Below are 23,397 nucleotides of genomic sequence, written 5' to 3'. Positions count from 1 at the left end.
AGAATAGTGAACACTATAGAAATAAAAAGAAATACAGTTTAAAAATCTTCTTAGAGCAAGCTGGCTTTCGTGACTATGCTGAAAAGTTGTGTGCTCCTTTCGTTGAAGCAGAAGATAAAAATACATATATGATTACTGATAAATTACATGAAAATGACAATAATTTAAGAAGACAGGGACAATGATTGGATCAATCTTTAAGCAGCGCATCAAGTTTATAAGTAAGCACTCAAGCTCAATCATTTCAAGCTATTTTACCCCTGAGAAAGCCAAATTTCATTGCTAATATCATTTCTGGGGTAGATGATGATCTTTTGAGAGAAATCAGTAAGGACAATGGTCCAAAGAAACTCTCAATGAAAATGCCTAGTCTTTTATAAAGACAATAAAATTTATCAATATTTGGTGGAGGTTATACATGAATCAGGAAAACTTAATCAAAGTTACGGAGGAAAGATATAAGGTTTGAGATCTAGTGAATTAGAAAAAAAGTCTCAGTTCGTAAAAATCCACAGAAGAAGGATAACAGCGTTAAAATATAACTTTGATGTTAAAGGATCTCAGCAAGGAACTGGAATTGACTTGAATACAAATGTTATAATGGAAAAATTATATACTTTTCGAGGTAGCAGAGCTGCAGGAAAAATATCTTATGAAGAAAGAAATGAAGCTATTGACCGGCTCAATTCATTATTCAAAAATAAAAGTATTAAGAAAATTACTATAATACTATTTACAACAACTATCTCAGAATTTGAATTTTATGAAGAAAATAATTTCTATAAATAGTTTTTAATATAAATTGTGGTAAAAATAAAGTGAAAATGAACAGTCTTATACAAGTGATTCGATCAAGTTAGATCGAAATGCTGATTACGAAATAGTTTTAACTCAAAGTATACTATGGTATTCATGGTATACTATTAGTGACCAATTTAAAAACAATACGTTTGAACACAGGAAAAAAATAAGGAAGAATGGACGTTGTTACACCCAATGGGTCTAATGATGAAGAAGGTTTGAATTATTTCTTAACTCCTCATTTCAATTCATTCCTAGATCGATACCTAATAAGTATTTCATCCAGTCTAGCAACAGTGAAATTTGTTTTAAAAGATTTTAAAAAAGATTAAAAATTATCTTAAAACAAAATTATAAATTTCGGTTTAATAGTGATTAATGTTTTATTTTATGCTTTGAAATTGAAGCTGAACTAAGTAGTAAATATAATGAAGGTACTAAAATTTCTTATATTACAAGAAATGTTTATAAAATACATATTCACTGCTCATTAGTGGTTAGTTCAATTGTGAATGGGAATACAACCTCTGATGTGATCTGGAGTTTTGCTCCAAAAACAGAACATGGAACTCTATTTTGCGAGATTTCTATAGAAAGGCAATATCTTACAGTCAATTGAAACGAATATATCAATGCACCAAAAATGACTATAACTGATAAATTAGATAGATTAGCTGATCTGAATGGAGAAAATATTGAATATATTTTGGATTTGAAAAAAGTTGAATGAAGTTATTTAATGAAATTTATCAATATAAAGTATTGATCAGTAAGAAATAATTATTGGATAAAGGACAGTTTGGAAGTGGGATGGGTATTTCTTTTAAAAATATAATCATTTACCAATTATTCAAGACGTCCATCAAAATATAAAAGATGAAACTTGTTCCATGTATAACACTATGATTAAACCGCGACTGAAACTATTCAAAAATAGACTGATTGAATATGGAAAACATGGGATAGATTATAATCAAAGAGAGTTAAATGATTTGAGATCTCTAAAATATATAATTTCAAATAATAAGAGATATTTCAATAAACATCTTGCAGAACAGAGGAAAGGCTTATTGGATGCGATGATTTTAGGGAAGGGGCTCAGACTATATCCCCGGTAATGCCCATGTTGACACCCTCAGTGACAATTGAAGGTCCGCCTCTACTGTCTAAATACAATTTAAAGTTTATTTAATATTATTTTTTCTAGATAAATGGCAGTAAATGAAGTCACTCCTTATTGTTAAATATTTGAAAAGTCTATTATTAATTATTCAAAAACCAAATATGGACATACAGAGATTAGAAAAAACTATGTGAATGTTTCTCAACAATTAAATTATAATTTCATTTAAAAGGTGTGAAATCTTGAATTTTTCCAAGTGATAGTTACGTCTATGCAAAGTGAAGATAACACGATTGACTGGAACAAACGTGCAAATTAATGATGAAGCTAGTTTAGCAAGTTCAAGTTAATTTATTAATTAATTACACATACATTTATATATATGACATAGGTCCATGGGGAGACAAGCTAGAAAAACTAAGAATAGACAAAGATACAATAACAACGTACACTACAATACAAAGATAAACATGACAGCAAGGACACAATAACATAACAATAATATGAAAGTAGCAGCTAGCCCAGAATCTTTCAATACTATTGAAGAAATTGAAAATTTGAGTGTTAATAAATATAAATTAATACTGGAAGATAGCTGAGAGGCCCATAATCACCCAGAGCAACAAACCATACAAATAACTTCGCCTTACTAGAAAGATACTTAATTAAAAATAATCCTGAACTAAATGAAATTTAAGTTTCCTTTATATTAAATGGATAGAGGAAAATTTATCAATAAGAGCCTTGTGAGAATTCCAGCACCGAGCTATTGACACAAACGGAGCGAATTTAGATCTCTCAGTATTATACTTGTCAATGTAGATACTCTTTTTTTGTCGAGTGTTATAATTATGTAAATCTTGTGATTGGGAGAACAAACTTTGATTGAGGTTATATGGTGGAAATTTCTTAATGTCATAATTGAATTTGAAAAGAATTGTTCCAAAAGCAAATTGTTAAGAAACTGGAAGTATATCTAGATAAGTATATAAAGATACTGTAGAAGACTTATTTGGAAGTTCAATAGGTGATGGAATATAAAGTTTAAGAATTCTTAGGGCTTTATTTTGTAAAATCTGCATTGGTTTAATGTGGCTTTTAAATGTAACTGCTTCAAGCTTCGAAGACTGAGATATAGGTGAAGAGAAGAAATTGCCTACATCTAATTGTTGCTTTCTTTTATCAAGATAAGATTTAAATAGATCCAACGCCGGTCCACGCACACCACAATTATCCAATTTACGAAAAAGAATACAATGGGATATTGTGTCGAATGCTTTTTTAAAATCTAAATATATCGTTGCTGGAATTTCACCTCTATCTAAGCATTCATGAATATATTGGATGAGAGCAACGATAGCATGATCAGTATTGTGTCCAGACCGGAAACCAAAATCGGAATTTGTGAAGAAATTAGACGATTTAAGAAAGTCATAAAACCTCTTATAAATTGCCTTCTCAAATATTTTAGAAAATGCTGACAAAATAGAAAAAGGGTGGTAATTTGATGGATTTTCAGGAGAGCCACCTTTGTGAAGCGAAACTATCCACGCTTCTTTAAAAGCAGATGGGAAAACTTCAGTTTTAATTCAGCTATAATAAACGCATATCTTCAATTGAATCTTCTTTGACTACTCTAGGGTCATCAATGAAAGACCTTGAGAGCTCTTTCAAGCCTATCCAGTCTAACCTGGCAAGATTAAATGATCGTTTTGAACAGCAGGCTTTGAGCAACCAAATTATTGTCTTTGGGGTGAAAGAAGATGCCCCCATTGAAAACACTGAAAGTCAGTTCATGTCACTATGTGCTGTGAAATTTCCTGGCATACCAATTACCCAGTCTGATGTTGTATCAGCCAAAAGAATTGGCAAACCATCTGCCAAACCCAGACCCATAGTTGTAGAATTTTGTAATTTACGAATTCGCCAACTGCTTCTCAGACAAAAGAAGGATTTGAAAGGATCTGGGACACTATTTTCTGAGATGCTTACAAAACCACGCTTACAGCTTCTTTCATATGCCAAGTGAAAGCTTGGTTTACGTAATGTTTGGTCCAGTAAAGGTGATATCCTGTATAAAACTCAGTCTGGAAGAGTAGTTAAGTTCAGTGATCAGGATGAAATTGATTTGTTTGCTGCAAATGCAGAGAATTAAAGTGATGGATTTTAGTTCACTTTGTTATAATATGTTGAATTGTTTTTGTATGAATTTATTTTATGTTCTTACATTTTTCCTTTTTCACTCTTCACTGTCTTCACATAATTCTGACTTGTGCCATATTATGCTTTGGGGCAATACCTTGGATGATATGTCCCTTCCCACTAATATTGCTCTATGTTTGTTTGTGATTCTACCACCTTCATGTAGTTTGCTTTCTGTTTTACTCTTGTCATGTCAGCATACTTATAGCTCACATAATTTTAATTGGTTACACATTATATTTTGTGCCACTCCTTTAATTAATATGTGCCTTTCCACTGATTTTTCATTATGTTTGTTTGTGATCCTATCACCATCATGTTGCATGGCTTCTAGAACGTTCTTGTTGTGTCTGCACACTTGCAGCTCATCGAGTTTTGACTGTTCCCATATTATATTTTGGGCCAATATTATGATTAATATATGCCATCCTACTGAATTTTTTTTATTTTTGTTTTTGACTTTCTCACCTTCATGTAGGCCAATTTCTATCATATTTTTGTCATGTCAGCATAATTGCAGCTCTTATAATCTTGACTGGCTCCACATTATACTTTTGGCCAGTACTTTGACAAATTTATTTTGCCTTAATTCTACCATATCTTTGTTCTGTGTGTTCACATGCAGATCACATAATTTTGATTGCTCAAATCTATTTTGGTCTTATACTTTGAATATTGTGTGTCTTACCATTGATATTTATTTGTATTTGTTTGTGTTCCTATCACCTTCATGTATGCTATTTTCTATCACACTTTTGTCATGTCAGCACACTTACAGCTCACATAAATTTTACTGGTCCCATATTGTAAATTTAGCCTATTCTTCAAATATTATGAGCCATCCTACTAATGTCTCTTTATATTTGTTTGAGATCCTATTGCCTTTATGTAGCCTAATTTCTGTCATTGTTTGTCATGCCTTAACACTCACAGCTCATCTTTTCCTGATTGGTGCCACATTATTTGACCCCTTTCTTTGGTTAATATTTGCCATCCCACTGATATTTCTTTTTCTTTGTTTATGATTCCATTACCTTCAAGTGTACTATGGATAGTGTGTCATTTGTGAAGGTTTTATATGTCTGAGATAAATATGGGTGATTTCTCTTTCCTTATGAATTCTTCTATTCTTAATTCAGTTATATTTGATCAACCAAGTAGTGCTGGTAAACAAGAGGCACACACTTCTGACCCTCTCCTTGAATCTATGGTTAGTTCTAGCTGTAATTATCACACCACCATTGATTATTGTGATAATATTATGCCCTCACTCTCTTCAAACAGTTGCTTCAATGTTTTTTGTTTGAATGTGCGTGGGATAAGAGATAAGTGGGACACTCTTAAATCGTATCTGTGGTCTGATAATTCTTGCCCTTTTGATGTCATTGGCTTGACGGAAACATGGTTATCTGACAGTGATAATTTTACAGCTTATGACATGCATGGTTATATTGCTATTCATGTCCCTAGAATGGTAACAAAGTGTTCTGGGGGTATTTCTTTGTTCATAAAATCTAGTATTGAATTTTGTAGAAGATCTGATCTTGAATCCTTGTTTTTATCGGTGGTGTCTAATAGTAGGACAGTTTATTCTCTTGTTATTGATCTGAAAAGCCAGGTTGCATGTGATACTGTTTGTTTGTTTTATAAGCCCCCTCCTTTTCCAACACATCTGTTCTGTGATTTGCTTGATCAGGTTTCTGGTGTGGGGACTTTCTCTAAAAAACGGATTTGTGTTTTGGGAGACTTTAATTGTAATATGTTAAATGTTGGATCAAATGATGAATGTGACCATCTTTTTGATGTATTTTCTTCTTCTGGGCTACTTCCTTCAATTTTTTTTCCTTCACGCGTTGACCCTTCAAGAAATTCTGCCACTTTAATAGATAATATTTTCACTTCTCTTTCTCCTAATTTGAAGTTCTCGTCTGGTCTTGTTTTCACTGATCTTTCTGATCACTTCCCTATTTATCTATCACTATCTGTGCCTAAAACAGAGATTACTGTGGATGAGAAAGGCAAGTCTTCTTTTAGAACTTTTACAGATAGAGAAATTTCTAATTTAATACATAGTCTTCAGAGTAATGATTGGTCTAGTGTTCTTGAAGCTAATGATGCTGATTGTGCAACTAGATTATTTTTGTGTCGTATGGGCACTCTGTTGGATAAGCATTTTCCTCTTAGAAAGAGGCCAAGGAATTTTACACCTAAATGCCCATGGATGTCTAGAGGTCTGATCAATGCAACCCATATGAAGGCGTCTTTGTTCAAGGCTGCATGTAAAAGTAACACACAGGAAGATCTTCTGAAGTATAAACATTACAAAAATGTGCTCACTTCTTCAGTTCGCTTAGCAAAAAAGCTGTATTTTTCACGTCGAATTAATGAGTGTAAAGGGAATTTGCGCAAGGTTTGGACTGTAATTAATGAAGCTCTCTCCCGTAAGAAACTCAAACAATCTTCCCCATCTCTTTATAGGAAAGCTGATGGATCTGTTGTGGATAAAAAATCCTTAGCAAGTGCCTTCAATTCGTATTTCACCACACTTCCCTCAGTTCTCATTCCACCCCTGAGTAGAGTAAGTTGTTTTCCTATGACAGAGAAGTCTTTTTTCCTTTCCCCATGTAGTACTACTGAGATTTCTAGTATTATTTCTCAACTTCCAAGTAGTTGTTCAGTTGATAGTTTTGGTTTGAGTAATAATGTCCTTAAAAAAATCAGTCAGTTTGTTTCTCATCCCATCTCACACATAACTAACCTCTCTCTTTCTTCTGGTATTTTTCCTCATTTATTTAAAGTTGCTACCGTTGTACCCTTGCATAAAAAAGGTGATTCTTCTCTAATTTCAAATTACAGACCTATTTCTCTTCTTCCCGTCATCTCAAAGGTTGTTGAAAAAGTAGTGTATCGTCGACTCTCTTCATTTGTATTTAGTACTAATTCGACTGCTGGAAATCCTCTCATCACTAACCATCAGTATGGTTTTCGTCCCTCATTCTCTACCTTGCACGCACTTTCTGATGCAACTGAGTTTGTGCGTGTTAATCTGGACAAGGGCTTGTGTGTTTTGGGTCTATTTCTCGACTTTTCTAAGGCCTTTGATATGGTTGACCACAATGTTCTTCTGTCTAAACTATCTTTATTTGGAGTGCATGGAGTCCCACTAGAATGGTTTAGGTCCTACCTCTCAGAGAGATCTCAGTATGTTTTGGTTAACTGTACTTCTTCCTCTACTTTGCCTGTATTGAAAGGTGTCCCACAAGGCTCTGTGCTTGGTCCACTTTTATTTCTAATTTACATCAATGATCTTGTTGATGGTCTTCATCCCCATGTTCACCCTGTTCTTTTTGCTGATGACAGTAACTTTTTCATTGCTGCGGTGGACCTGCCATCTGCCACTTCTATGGCTCAAGGTCTTCTTGATAAAGTAAAGGATTGGTGCTGGTCAAATGGTATGGCTCTTAACAGCCGAAAGAGTGCCATTGTCAACTTCAGGACCCCTTACCGTATGCGAGACGTACAGGAGCCAATCACCCTGACTTTTGGGAATGATATTATACCACAAGCTACTGTGGTGAAATTTCTTGGTGTGTATCTTGACTGTTTTCTTTCTTTCAAACCGCATATAACTCACACCCGTTCCTTAATCCTCCGCCAGTCTTCAATGTTGAACCGGATTAACTCATTTCTTCCTCCTGATATTATGGTTTCTCTTTATTATGCTTTTATTTATCCTTACCTTTCTTATTGCTGCTCTGTCTGGGGTAATAATAATAAATCTCTTCTCTGCTCACTTCAAAGAGCCCAAAATAGGGCAGTGAAGGCTACTTTTCTTCTCCCTCGGCTTTACCCTTCCTCTGATCTTTATAATGATACTGGAATAGCTCCGCTGGATCATATTATAGGTAAAAGTACCCTTTATTTTGCGCATTCTGCTTTTCTAGGTACTCTCCCACCGCCCCTACAGCAGTTTTTCTCACGGACAGGCTCAGGTAGGTACTTTTCTTCTTTACGTAATTCTTCTCGACGATATATTTTACCAAAACGATCTTCTACAGCAAACCAGAGGTCTCCAGTATATCAATCAATTCTATTATGGAACTCCATCCCTTCGGATGTCCCTCTTTTTCTTTCTGCAAAGGCATTATTTCGTCGGGTATTTCCAATTCAATAATTTTTCTCTCTTTATTAATCCTTTCCTAATTTGTATGTCTCTTCTCTTCTTTTAAAATCATTTTCAGCTATATGTTAATCTCCTTCTAAATCTTCTATCTGTTAAATATCCTATTTATTCAATGTCCTTGTCTTGTTCCAGTGTTTTTTTTTTTTTTTTTTTTTTTTTTTTTTTTTTTTTTTTTTTTTTTTTTTTTTTTTGTATATATTTTATAGTAGTGTTTTATTCTTGTTCTCTGTGGTCCATTACAAGCAAAGCTTCTTGGGCCTAGTAACCACTTTACTTTTGTAATAGTTTTCTCTTTTAGTATCAATAAATTGATTGATTGATTGATTGAAATGAAAGATTAATTATATGCTTTAATGGTAATATTATTGCAGACAAAATTTCTTAAACAATTTTAGAACTAGACCCGTCAATTCCCGCTGAATTTCCTGGATTTAGATCACACACTATTTCTGTTATTTCAGACTGAGAAATAGGCCCTAGAAAAATTGAATTACTTAGAGGAGATGGAAGGTATGAAGAAAAATGTTTATTACTACGTGAATCAAACTGGTTCATTACTGATGAAACAATTTTCTCTCCTATTTTAGCAAAATAAGTATTCAAAATATCAGCCACTTTTTCCGATTTATTAGTAGTCGATCCATCTTCTAAACTAATAACTTCGGGAAACTTAGACTTCCTTTCTTTATTTATAAAAGAATTAATTAAAGACCACGTTTTGCGAGGAGAATTTTGGGCTTCTTCAAAATACTCTTTATGATACAATTGTTTCGACAATCGTATCAGTGTGGTTAATTTATTTTTGAATATTCTAAAAATTTTTAATATTATAATCAGTTGGATTCTTTAACTGCTTTTTAAATAAGTGATTTTTTTTCTTAGCTGATATCAAAATTCCAGACGTTATCCATGGCCTTATAAGAAATTTTTCTCTGCAAATTTTAATCGTAAAAAATAGGCAACTAGAATCAAGGCAGCAATTGAAATTTCTTAGAAAATTATCAGTTGCCATATCTGTATCTTCCGTGGATTTTAACTCCTGCCAATCCAATAGTCCGAGGCTTTCATTCAGGTGCCTTAATGTTATTTCATTTATTAACCGTCCCTGAGGTTCCTTACTTACCTGCGGTATTTCATAAGTAAAAGCTAAATCTGAAACCAGCAGGAAATGATCTGATATATCACTTAAAACAGCAAAATTGGCTTGAATTGGGAAAGATGTAAAAATATTATCAATGAGAGAAGCAGAACTAGGTGAAATACATGTAGGTATCAGGCAAGTAGGAAACAGATACGCAGAAAAGCAAGAGGACAATGACTTCACAGAAGGTTCATTTGAAGCTTCTAGGTCAATATAGTGAAATATCCGGAAAGGATAACATCTTTACTTTGAAAATGGGGTTGATGCAAAAAATCATAGAGTTTAGAGAGGAAAGACTTGACTGGAGAAAAAGGCGGTTGGTATACTACGCCAAAAAAACATCTTTTTTTCCAAGACTAATTTCAGTCAACATTACTTCAAAAAGCATTTACTCATGAGAACCTTCAAGATTTGCAATGCGTCGAAAAGAGATACCTTCTTTAACTAATATTGCTAAACCACGTTGGCGCCTAGTCAATCAGTTTTTAAAAATAAACTGATATCCAGGAAAAACAACCTGAGGAGTCAGGTCTGTAAGAAAAGTCTCACAGAATCCAACGACATTACAAGATAGCGTATGAACTACATCGAAAAGACCATCCTGTGAACTAAAAAAAAAACCCATAATTTAAAAATCCTGTTCTCACAACACCGGTACTGGGAAGATCAGAAACTTCGGAAGGTAATTTATATTTACAATTTGGAAAATTAATTAGCCCACCGTCATTTATCTTATTTCCTGCAAATTTATCATGGCTCTGGAATATAGAAAAATCCAAAGGGTTAGACTCAAGGTATCTCAGTCTATCCACAATACAATTATCATCCAGTGTACAAAATCAGAATTATGATCCAAACTAGCAGAAACTTTCGCAAGATGCATACCGTCTGAGTCTTAAAGTAGCAAAAACAACTGAACCAGTGAGAACTCGAAAATAATGAAAGAAAAAGAAACTGCTTGTAAATATATAGAAACAAGAGAAAGAAATGGAATATATTCATTGTAAGATGAAATGCAGACACTGAAAAATTATTGCACTCAATTACTTCTAGCTACATAGGGACAAAAAATTGCACAAGAAAAAATACGATCGTATGAACAGAGAAACATATTGTAAAATAATAAAAGTAATCTCACCAAACGAAATGTCATTATTAATCACCGTAACTAGTCAATCTCAACCCACTGTGAAGACGGAGACTTTTTACATTCTAGCCATAATTTGCTCCCTGTTTGCTTAATACGCGTAAGATGAACCGAACCTGAATCACGCATATCCTTTCCCTTAGACAATAGCTCATTCCGTAGAAAATTTAGCTTTGGTGGGAGATCACTGCAAATGCGAATTCCACTATCCTTTAACTTATTTACCTCACTGAGAATCGACTGAATGCTACAATCCGTGTCTAGCGATATAAGAACATGGGCCGGTCGAACACTAGTTTTCCTACTACTAATGTTTGTACTGCTATTTCATTTAAGGCGATAACACTTGGTAAGAGAAATATCCTCGGTAACTTGCAATTTGTCAGAAATAAGAGACATTACGTTGCTAGTCACTGATTGATTATGCTTTTCAGTAGGACCATGAACAATCAAATTTAATATCCTTTCTCTCACTTCGAAGTCCAAAAGCCTACTCTCCAAATCATTATTCCGCAATTTTTCTTTCTCTAGATCGTTTCGAAGTTTTTTGCTTCATCTTGTAGATTAGCATTTACTACTGATATTTGCCTAACTTCGTCTTGAAGAGTAACTATTGAGACCGAAAAACTTTTTGCTTCTGCTAATATTTTATCCAGTGACGCCTGAAGCCGTTTCATTCCTTCATCGAACTTTGTTTGAGTGACTGCCATAATAAATGCTATAATCCGCACGTAAAAGTCTATACTTGCATCAAATTACGCAATAAAAAAGTCCAAAACAATATCAAATTTAATCCTTTTAGCTTGAAAAAGTAATCCGATTATAGGAGTTCACTCTTTAATAGCTAGTGAATGACTGAGCAAATGATGGAGTTAATTATCTTAGAAATGCTGAATATATTATCATTGGAAATTGTATTGAATGAATAAGTATAACGACTGCTTTTAAAAATATATTAGACTTTTCAGATGACTGTAGCAGAAGCGCAGCTACTAATGTGTTTTGGTTTGAAGATAAAACCAAATCTGTTGCTTCCTTTAAAACTGTTAATGAGTGTAAAAGTGTTTTTTTCAGCTGATGCAGCAGGCGTTAGACCCATTACAATAAAAAGAGATAACGCTTTTAACAGTGTTTTATTTTAAAACGTGCTAATTTTTAAATAATAAATCTTATAATAACAAGTTATGAGCTTATTATGGCCTTGCTTGTGGTAGCTATTAAAAAATGTTTCAACCTGTAACTTATTTTTTTCTTAGTGAAATCAGGAAAATGTAAGATAAATGTCTATGTGCTATCAAATTGGTGATGAGAATAATTCAAAAGCTCCAACAGAAAACACAAAATACGGAAGCAATAAGAAACGAGATCAAATATTGATGTTTTTGTGTTAAATTCGTATTTTACAGTTGTGATGACTTCAATTGGGGAGGGGGGTATCTGCCTGTTCTTTTTTTTTGCATAAAATTTAAGATAAAAGCAATCTTTTCATGGTAGTATCTTCAAAAAAGGGCTTTTTTTATTTGGTCCAATTATTTCATTTTTTTTCAGTTTGTTGATTAAAAATCATTTGGTTATAAATTTTTACAGTCAAAAACCTCGCAATCCCCATTTCTGCAAATGTCAATCATTAGATTGAGTTTGCTACCCCTTTTGTTTACCCCAGCTTCCATGATTAATCTGAATACGGTTGTGAAAAGAGTGGGGCGTTGAGGAGGGGACAGCATCTTTCATATAGGAAATAATTTCTGTTCGTTTTAAGTTCTAATGTTGCTCCTTACTTTCAGTTAAAACAATTTTTTGTTAATTTATTTTTTTAATGTCTTTTAAATTAATGCTGATATTGAATTTGGCTCGCCAAATATGAATAATTAAAATGAACTTTGCATTTTAATTTTACCTTTTTTTAAACTAATTATAACAAGTTTGATTTTTGTTCTAGTTGCTTAAGAATGACACCTGAATCAAAAAGGCTGTTAAATTAGAATGTAAACTCTTCTAAAAATTAAAAAAGAAACTTTAGCGTTAATGCAAGATATTGAAGAGAGGCAACCCATTTCATATTTTATTTTCTGTTCGTTTTAAGTTTTAATGCTGCTTCTCACTTCAAGTAAAAAACTTATTTTTTATTTAATCGCTGATCGTTTTTAGAATAATGGCGGGAAATCTGGCTCCCGCTCCATTGAGAATTCCTTTCCCCTACGATGAATTTCTCCATGGAAAGATTCTTCCACGCAACTTTAATTCGCGATATTTGCGGAACTATTTTTAAAAGACATAGTAAAGAAACGGCCAAAGAGGTCGAAACTATTCTTATGAAAATGAAAGTAATAAGTTGAGTAATTTTCAAATGACTGTTTTAATGATGTTCCTTACTTTATGTTGAAAAAGCAGAAGACATTCAGTATCTTTGGTTTATTATCATATAAAAATCAAAGTTATGAAGCTGCTTAAGGTAAAATGAAATACTAAAATTGGCTGGAAAATAACACAGACAAATCATTTCTTATATCGGCCTTTATTTAACAAAATTAAAAATGATTTAGCGTAAAGAGCAAAGTATAGAAGAGGGGGCTAAATTCCTCATAAACGTAATATGAGAAGGTTCACCCCCTCGTTAGTACCTCGCTCTTTACGTTAAATTTCGAACTTTTTCAAGTTATTTAAGAATGATACCTGAATCCTGGCACGTACGCAGGGGTAGGGGCCTTCGAGCCCGGGCCCCCCTTAAATTTTGTGAAATACTTAGTTTCCGCATGGTTTATTTGGATTTCTGGCAGAAAATTAGGACATTTATTGAGAATCATGTGTGAAACCCTTTTTTGTGATTTTACAGCATAGAATTATCCGGTCAAGTCACTGCCCAACCCATTTTCTGTCCAACTTTTTACCGTCTTTGAAGTAGGGGAGACTTCGGTGTAAACTTTGGAAGTAGTGAAAGTAGGTTAGATACATAATTAAAGTCTCAAGTTCTATGAAACTCCCACTTCCTAGATGACTACATTAATAGAATACATTCTGAGTATTTACCGTAACTGACAGATTAAACTAGGTCAGTTCCTGTCACATGCCTCGATGTTTATTCCCTTGATTTAGTGAATAAAAGCCACCGTTTTAGAGCACTTTATTCGGTTCTTATTCTGTGTCTGTCCTCGTCATGTGTACATTTACTGTATTATATGTGTAAATAAACCTTTTTATACTCGACACACAAACTTTATAAAAGTGAGAGACGCTTGACATCCTCTACCGGTCGAACCCCAGATTGCAGGCCAACGCTACCATAAGACTCTAAAGAAGAGAGTAAAGAGAAGGTTACAATTTACAGAGAGTAAAATAGGAGAAAACCCTTACAGAGAAGTAGTAAAGAGAGTACTTTACAGAGTGGTGCAGTGGTTTTCGCCGGAGAGGATAGAGCTTTTAACATCCTCTGGATTTCGATATGTGGTTGTGTCGTGAGTTTCTTTATCTTCCAATTCTGGTGGACTTTGCCTATTCAGCTGTGGTTATGGTGTGGAGACTGTCCACTGAGATCTTTTTATGGTGTGTGCTGGTAGTCGTTTGACTTTAGAAATGAGAACTGTTGCTGTAATCGTCGTTGGGGATTCCAGGTTCCAGTTCCGGTTCCAGTTCCAGCGTCGGTTCCTGTTCCAGCATCGGTTCCAGGTTCCAGTTTCTCCGTTCCAGTTATACTATCGGTTCCAGGTTCCAGTTTTGCCGTTCCAGTTCCAGGTTTCCCCTCCCGAATCCAGTTTTAGAGAAGTGAAGAACGTCGAAGGACAATTTATGATTGCAATTCATGCATTTTACGTTCGCATACGAGCAGGAAATCTGTTAGGAGTGCTTAGTAAAAATTTTGCCTTGTTTTTACAGCTTTAACTATCAATTTCTTTTATTTATGAGCGCAATTCCAATTTTAGATCCTTCTGATCCTGAATTTGATAGAGATATTGCTACATTATTTTTATGTGAAATAAAAAGTAAATGTTTTAAGGCCCCTTTGAATTTCGATGCTTCAAGATGTGATTATAATTCAACTTCAGTCATAAAATTTTTGACAAGTGTGGGTATTTTAATGGCAAAACAAAGTGCCAGGGTAAATATTGGAGATATTTCGGGGGACAATATAACCGATATACTTATCGAGGGTAACAGCAAAAAGGGTAATATGAATCAAACAGTAGTGGATCCCTTACAACAGTACTGGGTCAGTAATGGATCCCCTATTGAAAACGCGCTTCTTGAAGAAAAGCAGGAATTTTATCAGCAACCGTAGATGCTGAATTTGGACAGGACAGATTAAAAGACTCCGTCAGAACTCGACTGACGTAAAACGTGACTAGGGGAGAGGTAGATTTTTTTGTATAGGATTTAAGGGTTAGATTAGTATTTTAGACATTTTAGTGAAAAAAAATATGATGAAAAATTTATTATATGACACTGAGTTAGAGAGGTGCAGTGTCGACTGAGATGAGGCTGGTGACGGGGCGAACTACGGTTGACCGAAGGCCCAGGTGACTTATAATCTATTAGGCACTGACGTAGTAAGGCGTTGTGTCGAGAGAGATAAGGCTGGTGAAAGGGCTGACTGCGGTCGACCGAGGGATCAGGAATATTTGGAAAGGGCTGACATGCTGGGAAGGAGTTCCGCACATGGGATATATGCCAACAGGTCGGAGAAGAGTTCTGTACCTGGGGAGTCAAGGGCTAACATGGTGGAAAAGAGTTCCACACATGGGATATATGCCAACAGGTTGGAAAAGTTCCGTACCGGGGGAGTTGAGGGTTGAAGTAGGGGAGAGTGGGGTTGGTGCAGGCGCAGGGTGAATCTAGACAAGCGCTTTTCTTCCTACAGCACCGTCTGCTAATCAAGAAAAAAACACTGTAGACCTGACATCTAGCATTCTACTTTCGTATGTAGTTTTGTTACCCCAACTGCAGTCGTTTTGGGAATATTTTAAAAAAACTGAAAAAACCAAACTAAGGCATCCTGTATCTTCTTTACTTTGAGATTTTATTCAGCCTATATTAACAAACATTTAGCTTTCTTAATGCATGACACGTTTAACTTACACTTTTTTAAGTTGTTTCGATTTTGGTTCTTGGCGCAGTCTGTTAGCTCTGAGCTGTAGGTGAGGTTTCAGACTTTTTCTTTCAGGTTGGGTTGATTCGGACAACTAAAGTGGAGTGCATTCGGAAATTGTCCGAACCAACCCCACCTTCCCCTAATTAGAGATTGTACTGTTATTTTTTTTGTAAGAAGAGTTTGCTTTCTACAGCAAAATAGAATTATCCTTGATATTAGGGCGTTTATTCCTCCTTTTCAGGATAAAGTACAGCTTTTAATGGACCAATTTTGGAAATTATCGTTTTTCATTAAAATCAACGTTTTCGCAATAGAAGAACTACCCCCTACAGCACCCATATTGCACTGTTAACCCTAAAATTTCCCTTTCAGTGGGACATAATAAATTAATCACTGGTTCTAAATCGCTATGAACATAACTTGAGCCTAAAACGTACTTTTGAGGCTTCAGTCTTCTTGCCCCCATATGCAAAAGAAAACACCCTACTCTTTTTCTAGTTCTTTTTTCTGGCTGAAAACGATTGGAGAACAGATCGACCAACAATAAATGTGCTTTAGGGGTCCTTATTTACCCTATTTCCACTGGATCAGCGTTTTAAAATCGCCATTTTTGTTTAAAATATTTGAAAGATCAGATACAATGGCACCCATAGTCTCGGGAGCAACCACCCTAAATTATGCCTTAATACTCTTAAAGAGCTAACAACAAATGTTGAAATGAGATTCCTCCAGATTTTCTAAGATTGCTTGTTTGATGCACTAGCAAAAAAAAATAATAAGAAACCGTGTAACATCAGAAATTTTGCAATTCTTAGTTAGGCACTTTGAAATTTTGCTTAGAGAATGTTAGGAGTATACTTGTACTTACTTGTACTTGGGCCACGTTCGATCCTTGTCCAGGCCCATCGTGGCATCCAGAATTTGTCGACATGTGTCTCTCCATTGCTCTCTTTCAAGTGCGATTGGCTCGATCAACTGGATCCATAGTCTATTCCATCGGTGCCCGTGCCTCTTGAAACCTCCCATTGGCTCGAGGTCGGCTCTAACTGTTGATAACCATGTCTTTTTTTGTCCTCCAGGCTTCTTCTTCCAGTGTGCAAGGGGTTGGCATTTCAAGCACTGTTTGCTGAACGAGTCATCCAGTTGGCGCAGTGTATGCTCGAACCATCGTAGACGTCTCGCTTTGACAACATCAGAGACAAGTGGTATATAACCACATCTTCTTCTGATGACATCGTTACGGTCGCGGTCAGAGAGACGCAGGCCAAGAATACAGCGAATACACTTGTGGTGGAAGACATTCAGGTTATTAGGTTCCCCAGCTCTGAGGGGCCACGTTTCGCAACCATAAAGAACCACAGAGAGGACCAAAGCGTTATATATCCGGAGCTTTGTTCGAGGGAAGATTTCATTTCGTAGCCAGAGGCACTTCCGAAGCTTGATGAATGCTGCCCAGGCTGCGGAGATGTGGCTTTGTATTTCGCTTAGAGCTTCGCCCTTGGGATTTATTGGGGAGCCCAGATATTTGAAATTCTGGACGTCCTCGATTGGGATTGGCCCTCGATTGGCCATTCAATGTGATTGGAGTTTCATCTAGCCCAGAAGTGCGCATCAATTTTGTTTTCGATTGGCTGATCTTTAGTCAAGTAGCAAGGGATCTAGCAGCAATGTCGTCTATCATGAGCTGTGCTTCTATTATCGACTCAGCCAAGATATCCACATCATCAGTGTAATCAAGGTCTGTTATTGATAGTGCTGGACTGATTGTCACACCTTTGTATTTATCAAGAGTCTTCACGATCTGGTCAATGACAAATTTAAATAAAATAGACGATAAGGCACAACCCTGTCGCACTCCTTTGTCAATTGATATTTCTTTTGAGATTTTTCCGTCAGCTCTTATAAATGCCCTCGTTCCCACGTAATACGCCTTAATTAAACGGACTTTCTTTTCAGGCACTCCATCATCCCTCATTGCATCCCAGGTGGCAATTCTCTTTACCGAGTCAAAAGCCGTTACAAAGTCGATAAAGACTTGTATTGTTTCCTGCTGGTGTATAAGGCGGTGTTCCAGGATCTGTCTGAGGCTAAAATATGATCGCAGCATCCCATACCAGGTCTGAATCCTGCCTGATTTGGCCTCGTCCGGTCATTTCTAATATTTCTGAACCTATTTAATACTATTATTGTGAAAACTTTTGCAGAAATGGGTATCAGGGAAATTCCTCCATAATTTTTACAATCGGCTCGATCCCCTTTCTTAAATACAGGAATTACTATAGAGGTCCTCCACTCTTCAAGAATGTATTCATTGACCCAGACATCCGTGAGTAAGTTGTGGAGCTCATCGATAGCCGCTTCTGGAAGGGCCTTGAGAAGTTCAGCTGGTAATTCGTCAATGCCAGGGCTTTTATTTTTTTTAATAGTTTTACAGCATGAATAATTTCTTCTCTGCTTGGAGGGGCGATATTGCAATCTTCATACACGAATGGTGACTCAGAACTGCTGTGGGATGGAATGGGTTGGCTGTGGTAATTTTCTGATGGGTGAAGAAGCTCCTGGAAGTGAGCACGCCATCGTTCGATGCAATCTTCTTTGCTCGTGTGAAGCTTGTTGTCCTTACTAAGTAGCGTGGGGGTAGATCTTTGCTTCTTTTTCCCGGTTGATTCTCCTAGGAGCTGGTAGAGTTTCCGTGAATCATTGCGTGCAGCAGCTTTTCCATTTCACAGGCTACATTAGACCAATATGCTTGTTTGTCTGCCTTACCAGATTTGTGACATTCTTGGCGGAGTGCTTTAAAAGAAGCAGAGTGTTTATCAGTCATTTGTTTCTTCCTTAAAGAGAGTTTCTATTTCCTATTTTCTTCTTCGAAATCCACCTTTTGGTTTTTTTTGTCCCTTACTCCAAGAATCTCTGTAGCTGCCTCTTTCACTTGATTTCGGAACTTGATCCAGCGCTTTTCTATATTTAGTGATGGGTTAAAATTTTCTTGCTCGGTCATGGCACTTGTCTCGGTCTCAGAAATTGCTTGATTGGTCTTAAATTCTCGGTCATTATCTTGCAACGCCGTGAAACGGTTTGTAAGTTCGAGCATAAAGGTCTCTTTGATTTCAGGGAGTTTGAGTTCCGTTGTGTTTAGGATGCGTCTAGGTGCAGATACTTTTTTGGAGCTGAGTCTGAATCTAACTTTTGATTTAAGTAATAAATGGTCGGATCCACTTTTTGATCCAGTGTCCGCCACTCTGTATACTCTCGAGTCTTTAATCATTGACTTCCAGCGACGAGAAACGAGTAAATAGTCAATTTGGGCGCGGGTTCTACCACCTCGGGATCTCCAAGTGTAAGTGTGCCAAGGTTTATGTTTAAACCATGTATTAGCCACACTGAGATTATTCAGCATAGCAAACATGAGAAGTCTAACTCCGTTAATTCACCGGTAGCCCAAACCGTGGTTGCCAATGGCCCATTCAGAATCGTTTAGTCTCGTGCCAATCCTGGTATTGAAGTCACCACCGATCACGAGGATGTCCTTACGAGGAATTTTATTCATAGTCAGTAGGAGGTGAGCATAGAATTTGTCTTTCAAGTGGTCAGGGGCGTCACGAATAGGGGCATATACAGATAGTATTGTCAGGTTATTACTCTGACCTTTTAAACGGGCCATCACAATTCTGTCAGACACTGCTTCATAGTCAAGGAGTCCCGATGCGATCTTGGGTGTCATGATTATTCCCACTCCTGCGAGGCCGGATCCATCCATTGGGCCAGAATTGAATAGTATGGCCTTTTTCCCGAAGGGGCTATTAGGTCAAGTGTCGTTTGTCCATTTAATCTTGTCTCTGAAACACAAAGTATGTCCAGGTTATATAAATAAAATTCTTCAGCTACGAAGGCTTGCGTTAGTGAACATTTGATGGAACAGTGGTTCCAGCAGCCGATATTCAGGCCATGACTCCTTGATAGTATGGTATCTAGCTCACTTTTCGACGAGGTCGCCAGCCTCGAAGCATCGCTTAATGCCGGGAATACCGTAGCCAAATTCGTTCTCATATTAGACATATTCAACATAATTCTGGATGTTTCTTGGGTATGATTAACCGCAGGGGCACCCGGAGCACGTTGGCCGTCACTTCGCTTGGCGTGAAGCTAGGTAACGTTTACACCCTCTCACCGCTATGAGGTGTGCTGGCGGGTTTGTTCTACTGCCTAGGGACAGAAGGGGGAGCATCCTTGCTTGCAACGCCACCACCGCCTTGGCAATTTGCAAGCTTAGCTTCCACCTTTTTAGACAGTGCAGTTTCCGCTAAGATCAGATCGATTTTGGTTGGACAGGGGGCTCTTTTGTAAAATAATAAAAGTTTAAACATTCTACTAACTTTTAACTGGTACCTTTATGCTTAATAAATTTGACAGTGTTAGAATTACCTTAAAGTGAATATTCTAGGATCTATATGTTGTCACCAAATATGCTTAACTTTTGTTTCTTTAGATTTTCCATTACTGTTGCCATCGATAGTTCTTTATTTACAGGTCGTTACCAAATGTGAAAATGCCGAAAAAAGCAGAGTGTTCCCGAACTTTGGAGCAAAAAAAGACGAATTAGTGATGCTGAATCAGAAGGAGACGGCAATAGCAAAGTGAATACTGCCGTCGGTAATGAGCCTTTGTCTCCACCTCATGAAAATGTACCCTTTGGAACCGAATATCAGTTCAGCAAATATCAGCAAATGCTGAAGTGATGAAAGCTGAAATAAATATTAACATTGAGCTTGACATAGGAAGTTTCTTTGACAGAAGAGGCTCGCTTTCCGATAAAAAAATGTACAATTTGCTCAAAACACCTTTTAAACCCAACAGTAACTATCCATTCCCAGTTCAAGTCATAGGAACGAAAACAAGGAAGTTTCAGTTTAGCTGGATGGATAGGTATGTCTGCCTAGTTTTTTCGGCATTAAGTACTGGGTTTTTCTGTAAATATTGTACTGTGTATGCTTCTGAACAAGCCGGACGAAGTTTACATCAAAAATAAGATCAGCTTGTTTTAGAGCCATTTACCAACTGGAAAAATACACTGGAAGACTTTTCCAAACATCAGTCTAACTCTTACCATAGAGAAGCTGTTATTTGGGGAGAAAATTTTTTGGCGACACTGAGCAGGCAGAAAACCCCTATCGTGGAAGTTCTGAATACGCAGATAAGAAAAGAAAAAGAAACAAACAGAAAACGGTGCCGTCTTATCGCTGAAAAATTAATGATTTGTGGAAAACAGGGTATTGCTCTGCGTGGTGATGAAGACTCTGAGAAATTCACCTTTGCTGAGCCTGGACCTTGCTACGCTATCGAATGAAGGACGAGCCAGTTATGAAAGATATCGTTGAGAGAAGTGCAGGCAATGCTCAGTATTGCAGCAAAAGAATCCAGAATGAATTAATTGATATTTTTGGGCAGCTAATAACCAAAAAAATACTTGACCAAGTTAAATCTGCCGATTTTTTTAACATTCTTGCAAACGAGGCTACAAATATGTCAAGGCAGGAATAAATGGCCTCTAGGGCTTCGATTTGTGGACAGTGAAACGCTCTAGATTAGGGAAGAGTTCATCGAGTTCGCTGTTGTTGAGGTCTTGCGTGGTGAAAGCCTTGGTCAGTTTATCCTAAGTCGCATTGAGAAACTTGGTGTCGAAATGACACTCTGCAGGGGACAAGGTTATGAAGGAGCTCCAAACATGAGTGGACATTTGCCAGGGGTCCAGGTTTTTATTTCGAGCAAATATCCACTTGCCAAGTACGTTCACTGTATCGTTCACTCCTTAAACTTGGTCCTGACGGACTCGAGCAAAATGTCTGAAATCAAGCACTGTATGAGGGTAATTCGTGAAACAGTTAATTTCTTCCATTTTAGTGCAAAGCAAAGCGCTATCCTAAAAACTTATACTGCACTTAAACTTAAAGACCTGTGCAAAACTAGGTGGCTCGAAAGACATGATGCTATTCAGATCTCAAAACAATTAATTGTGCCTATCGTTTAGGCCCTAGAGGAGATAGAGACGGGCGGAGAACGTTGTCGAAAGCCAGAAGTCTGCTGAACAACATCTTGAGCTTGGACCACATAATGACCCTCGTTGTGATGGATTTTTTTTCTTGGGTATACATTGAATCTATCTAAGTTGTTGCAGTCTGAAAACATAGATATAGCTATGTGCAATCAGTGCGTCGAAAATGTAACAGAAATGTTCAAAGAAATTCGAAATAGTGCCGAGGGAAGGTTTCATCAGCTGTTCTGAAAGCAACTAGGCGATGCAGAGAATTAGAAATTACTCTTGTCATGCCACGAAAGAGGATTCTTGTCAAAATCCCAAGTGATATCCCGGCAGAAAAACACATAGAATTTTACTACTGCGTCTTCATTATCCTCCCATTTGTAGATCAGCTAATACAATCGCTTGAATCTTGATTCACAAAGCCCAAGGTCACGCTGAAAGGCCTCAGCGGAATACTGCCATCTTTTGTTGTGAAACAGCCTAGCAGCGATCTTAAAGAACTGATCAAATTATATGCCTCAGATCTAACGAGTTCAGACTCCGCTGTGATGGCTGAGCTTGAACTATGGCGAGCTAAGTGGCTAAAAGTAGTACCCAGTCTTTTCCCGAAGACAGCAGTGCAAAGCTTGGCTGAGTGCAAACGTGGAATATTTCCGAATATTCACAAGTTACTGAGCATCTTTTGTGTCATTCCCACGTCTACAGCATGTGTTGAGAGGTCATTTTCTTTGATGAAAAGGATTAAAACGTATCTTTGCAGTCGGATGAGTGAAGACCGACTGAATGGCTTGGCACTCTTGAATGTCCACAGAGATGTTCTCGTATAAGTCAATGGAATTTTGGAGAAATTTCCTATTTGCACTACTCGAAGGTTACGATTTAAAGTATAAATAAAGTTAATCTGTATTTTCCGAAATACGTGTTTTTTGCCTTTATTTAGTTACTAAATAAAAAGTACTACTTTATATCTGCTGTTTTGAAAGTTTTGGACCCCCTCCCCGAAAAAAAATTCCTGTGTACGTACCTGCCTGAATCACAAAGACCATTTAATTAGAATAAATAGCACTTTAGCGTCAAGAGCGAAGCATTGACGAGGGTACAAGCCCCATATATACGTAATAATTAATGTTCGTTTCAAGTTTTGATGCTGCTCCTTACTTTCAGTTGGAACAACATGTTTTTCTATTTAATTTCTGATTGTTATTTTAAATAATGCTGGGAAATCCAGTGTCCCCCTCACGAAAGTTCTCTTCTCCCATAAGAAATTGTTCAATGGAAAGATCATCCCACGTAACCCTCTCCCCCGACCCCCCCCCCCCACACTAGAAAAAAATCCCCCTGAAAACCTCTGAATATTTTCCAATAACCAATGCTGGGTTATATGTAAACAATGGGGAAAGTTCATAACTTGCAACCCTTCCCCAAGGACTTAAAGGGCTTAAGTCGTCATCAAATAATTAGTTATTAGATATTTCGACTATGATGAGCAAAATGACTTACTCAAAATTTTGAGCCAGTCAACGGAAGAAAGTTTTTGGAAGAAAAAACTGACATAGATCTTTTAGTTGCGAGTAATGGTTAAAGCGATATCATTATTTTAGATAACTTAGATTCCAAGTGTCAAAATTGAATTATGTTTGACGATTTTGCAACAGAAAAAGATAGGAAAAAATTGAA

The 23,397-nt window shown here is 36.6% G+C and overlaps 1 protein-coding gene across 1 annotated transcript; it reads right to left on the bottom strand.

Annotated features, from left to right (window-relative positions):
* Positions 1-16,544: 16,544 nt before the first annotated feature.
* LOC136041148 (uncharacterized) lies at positions 16,545-17,252 on the bottom strand. The gene has a single exon (XM_065725679.1). It carries the CDS (start codon positions 17,250-17,252, stop codon positions 16,545-16,547), a length of 708 nt encoding a protein of 235 aa, XP_065581751.1.
* Positions 17,253-23,397: the final 6,145 nt, after the last annotated feature.

Source organism: Artemia franciscana, unplaced genomic scaffold, assembly GCF_032884065.1.
Source record: "Artemia franciscana unplaced genomic scaffold, ASM3288406v1 PGA_scaffold_102, whole genome shotgun sequence".
Taxonomy (NCBI): domain Eukaryota; kingdom Metazoa; phylum Arthropoda; class Branchiopoda; order Anostraca; family Artemiidae; genus Artemia; species Artemia franciscana.
The sequence above is the reverse complement of the archived record's forward strand: the minus strand, read 5'-3'. Positions and strand labels throughout refer to the sequence as shown.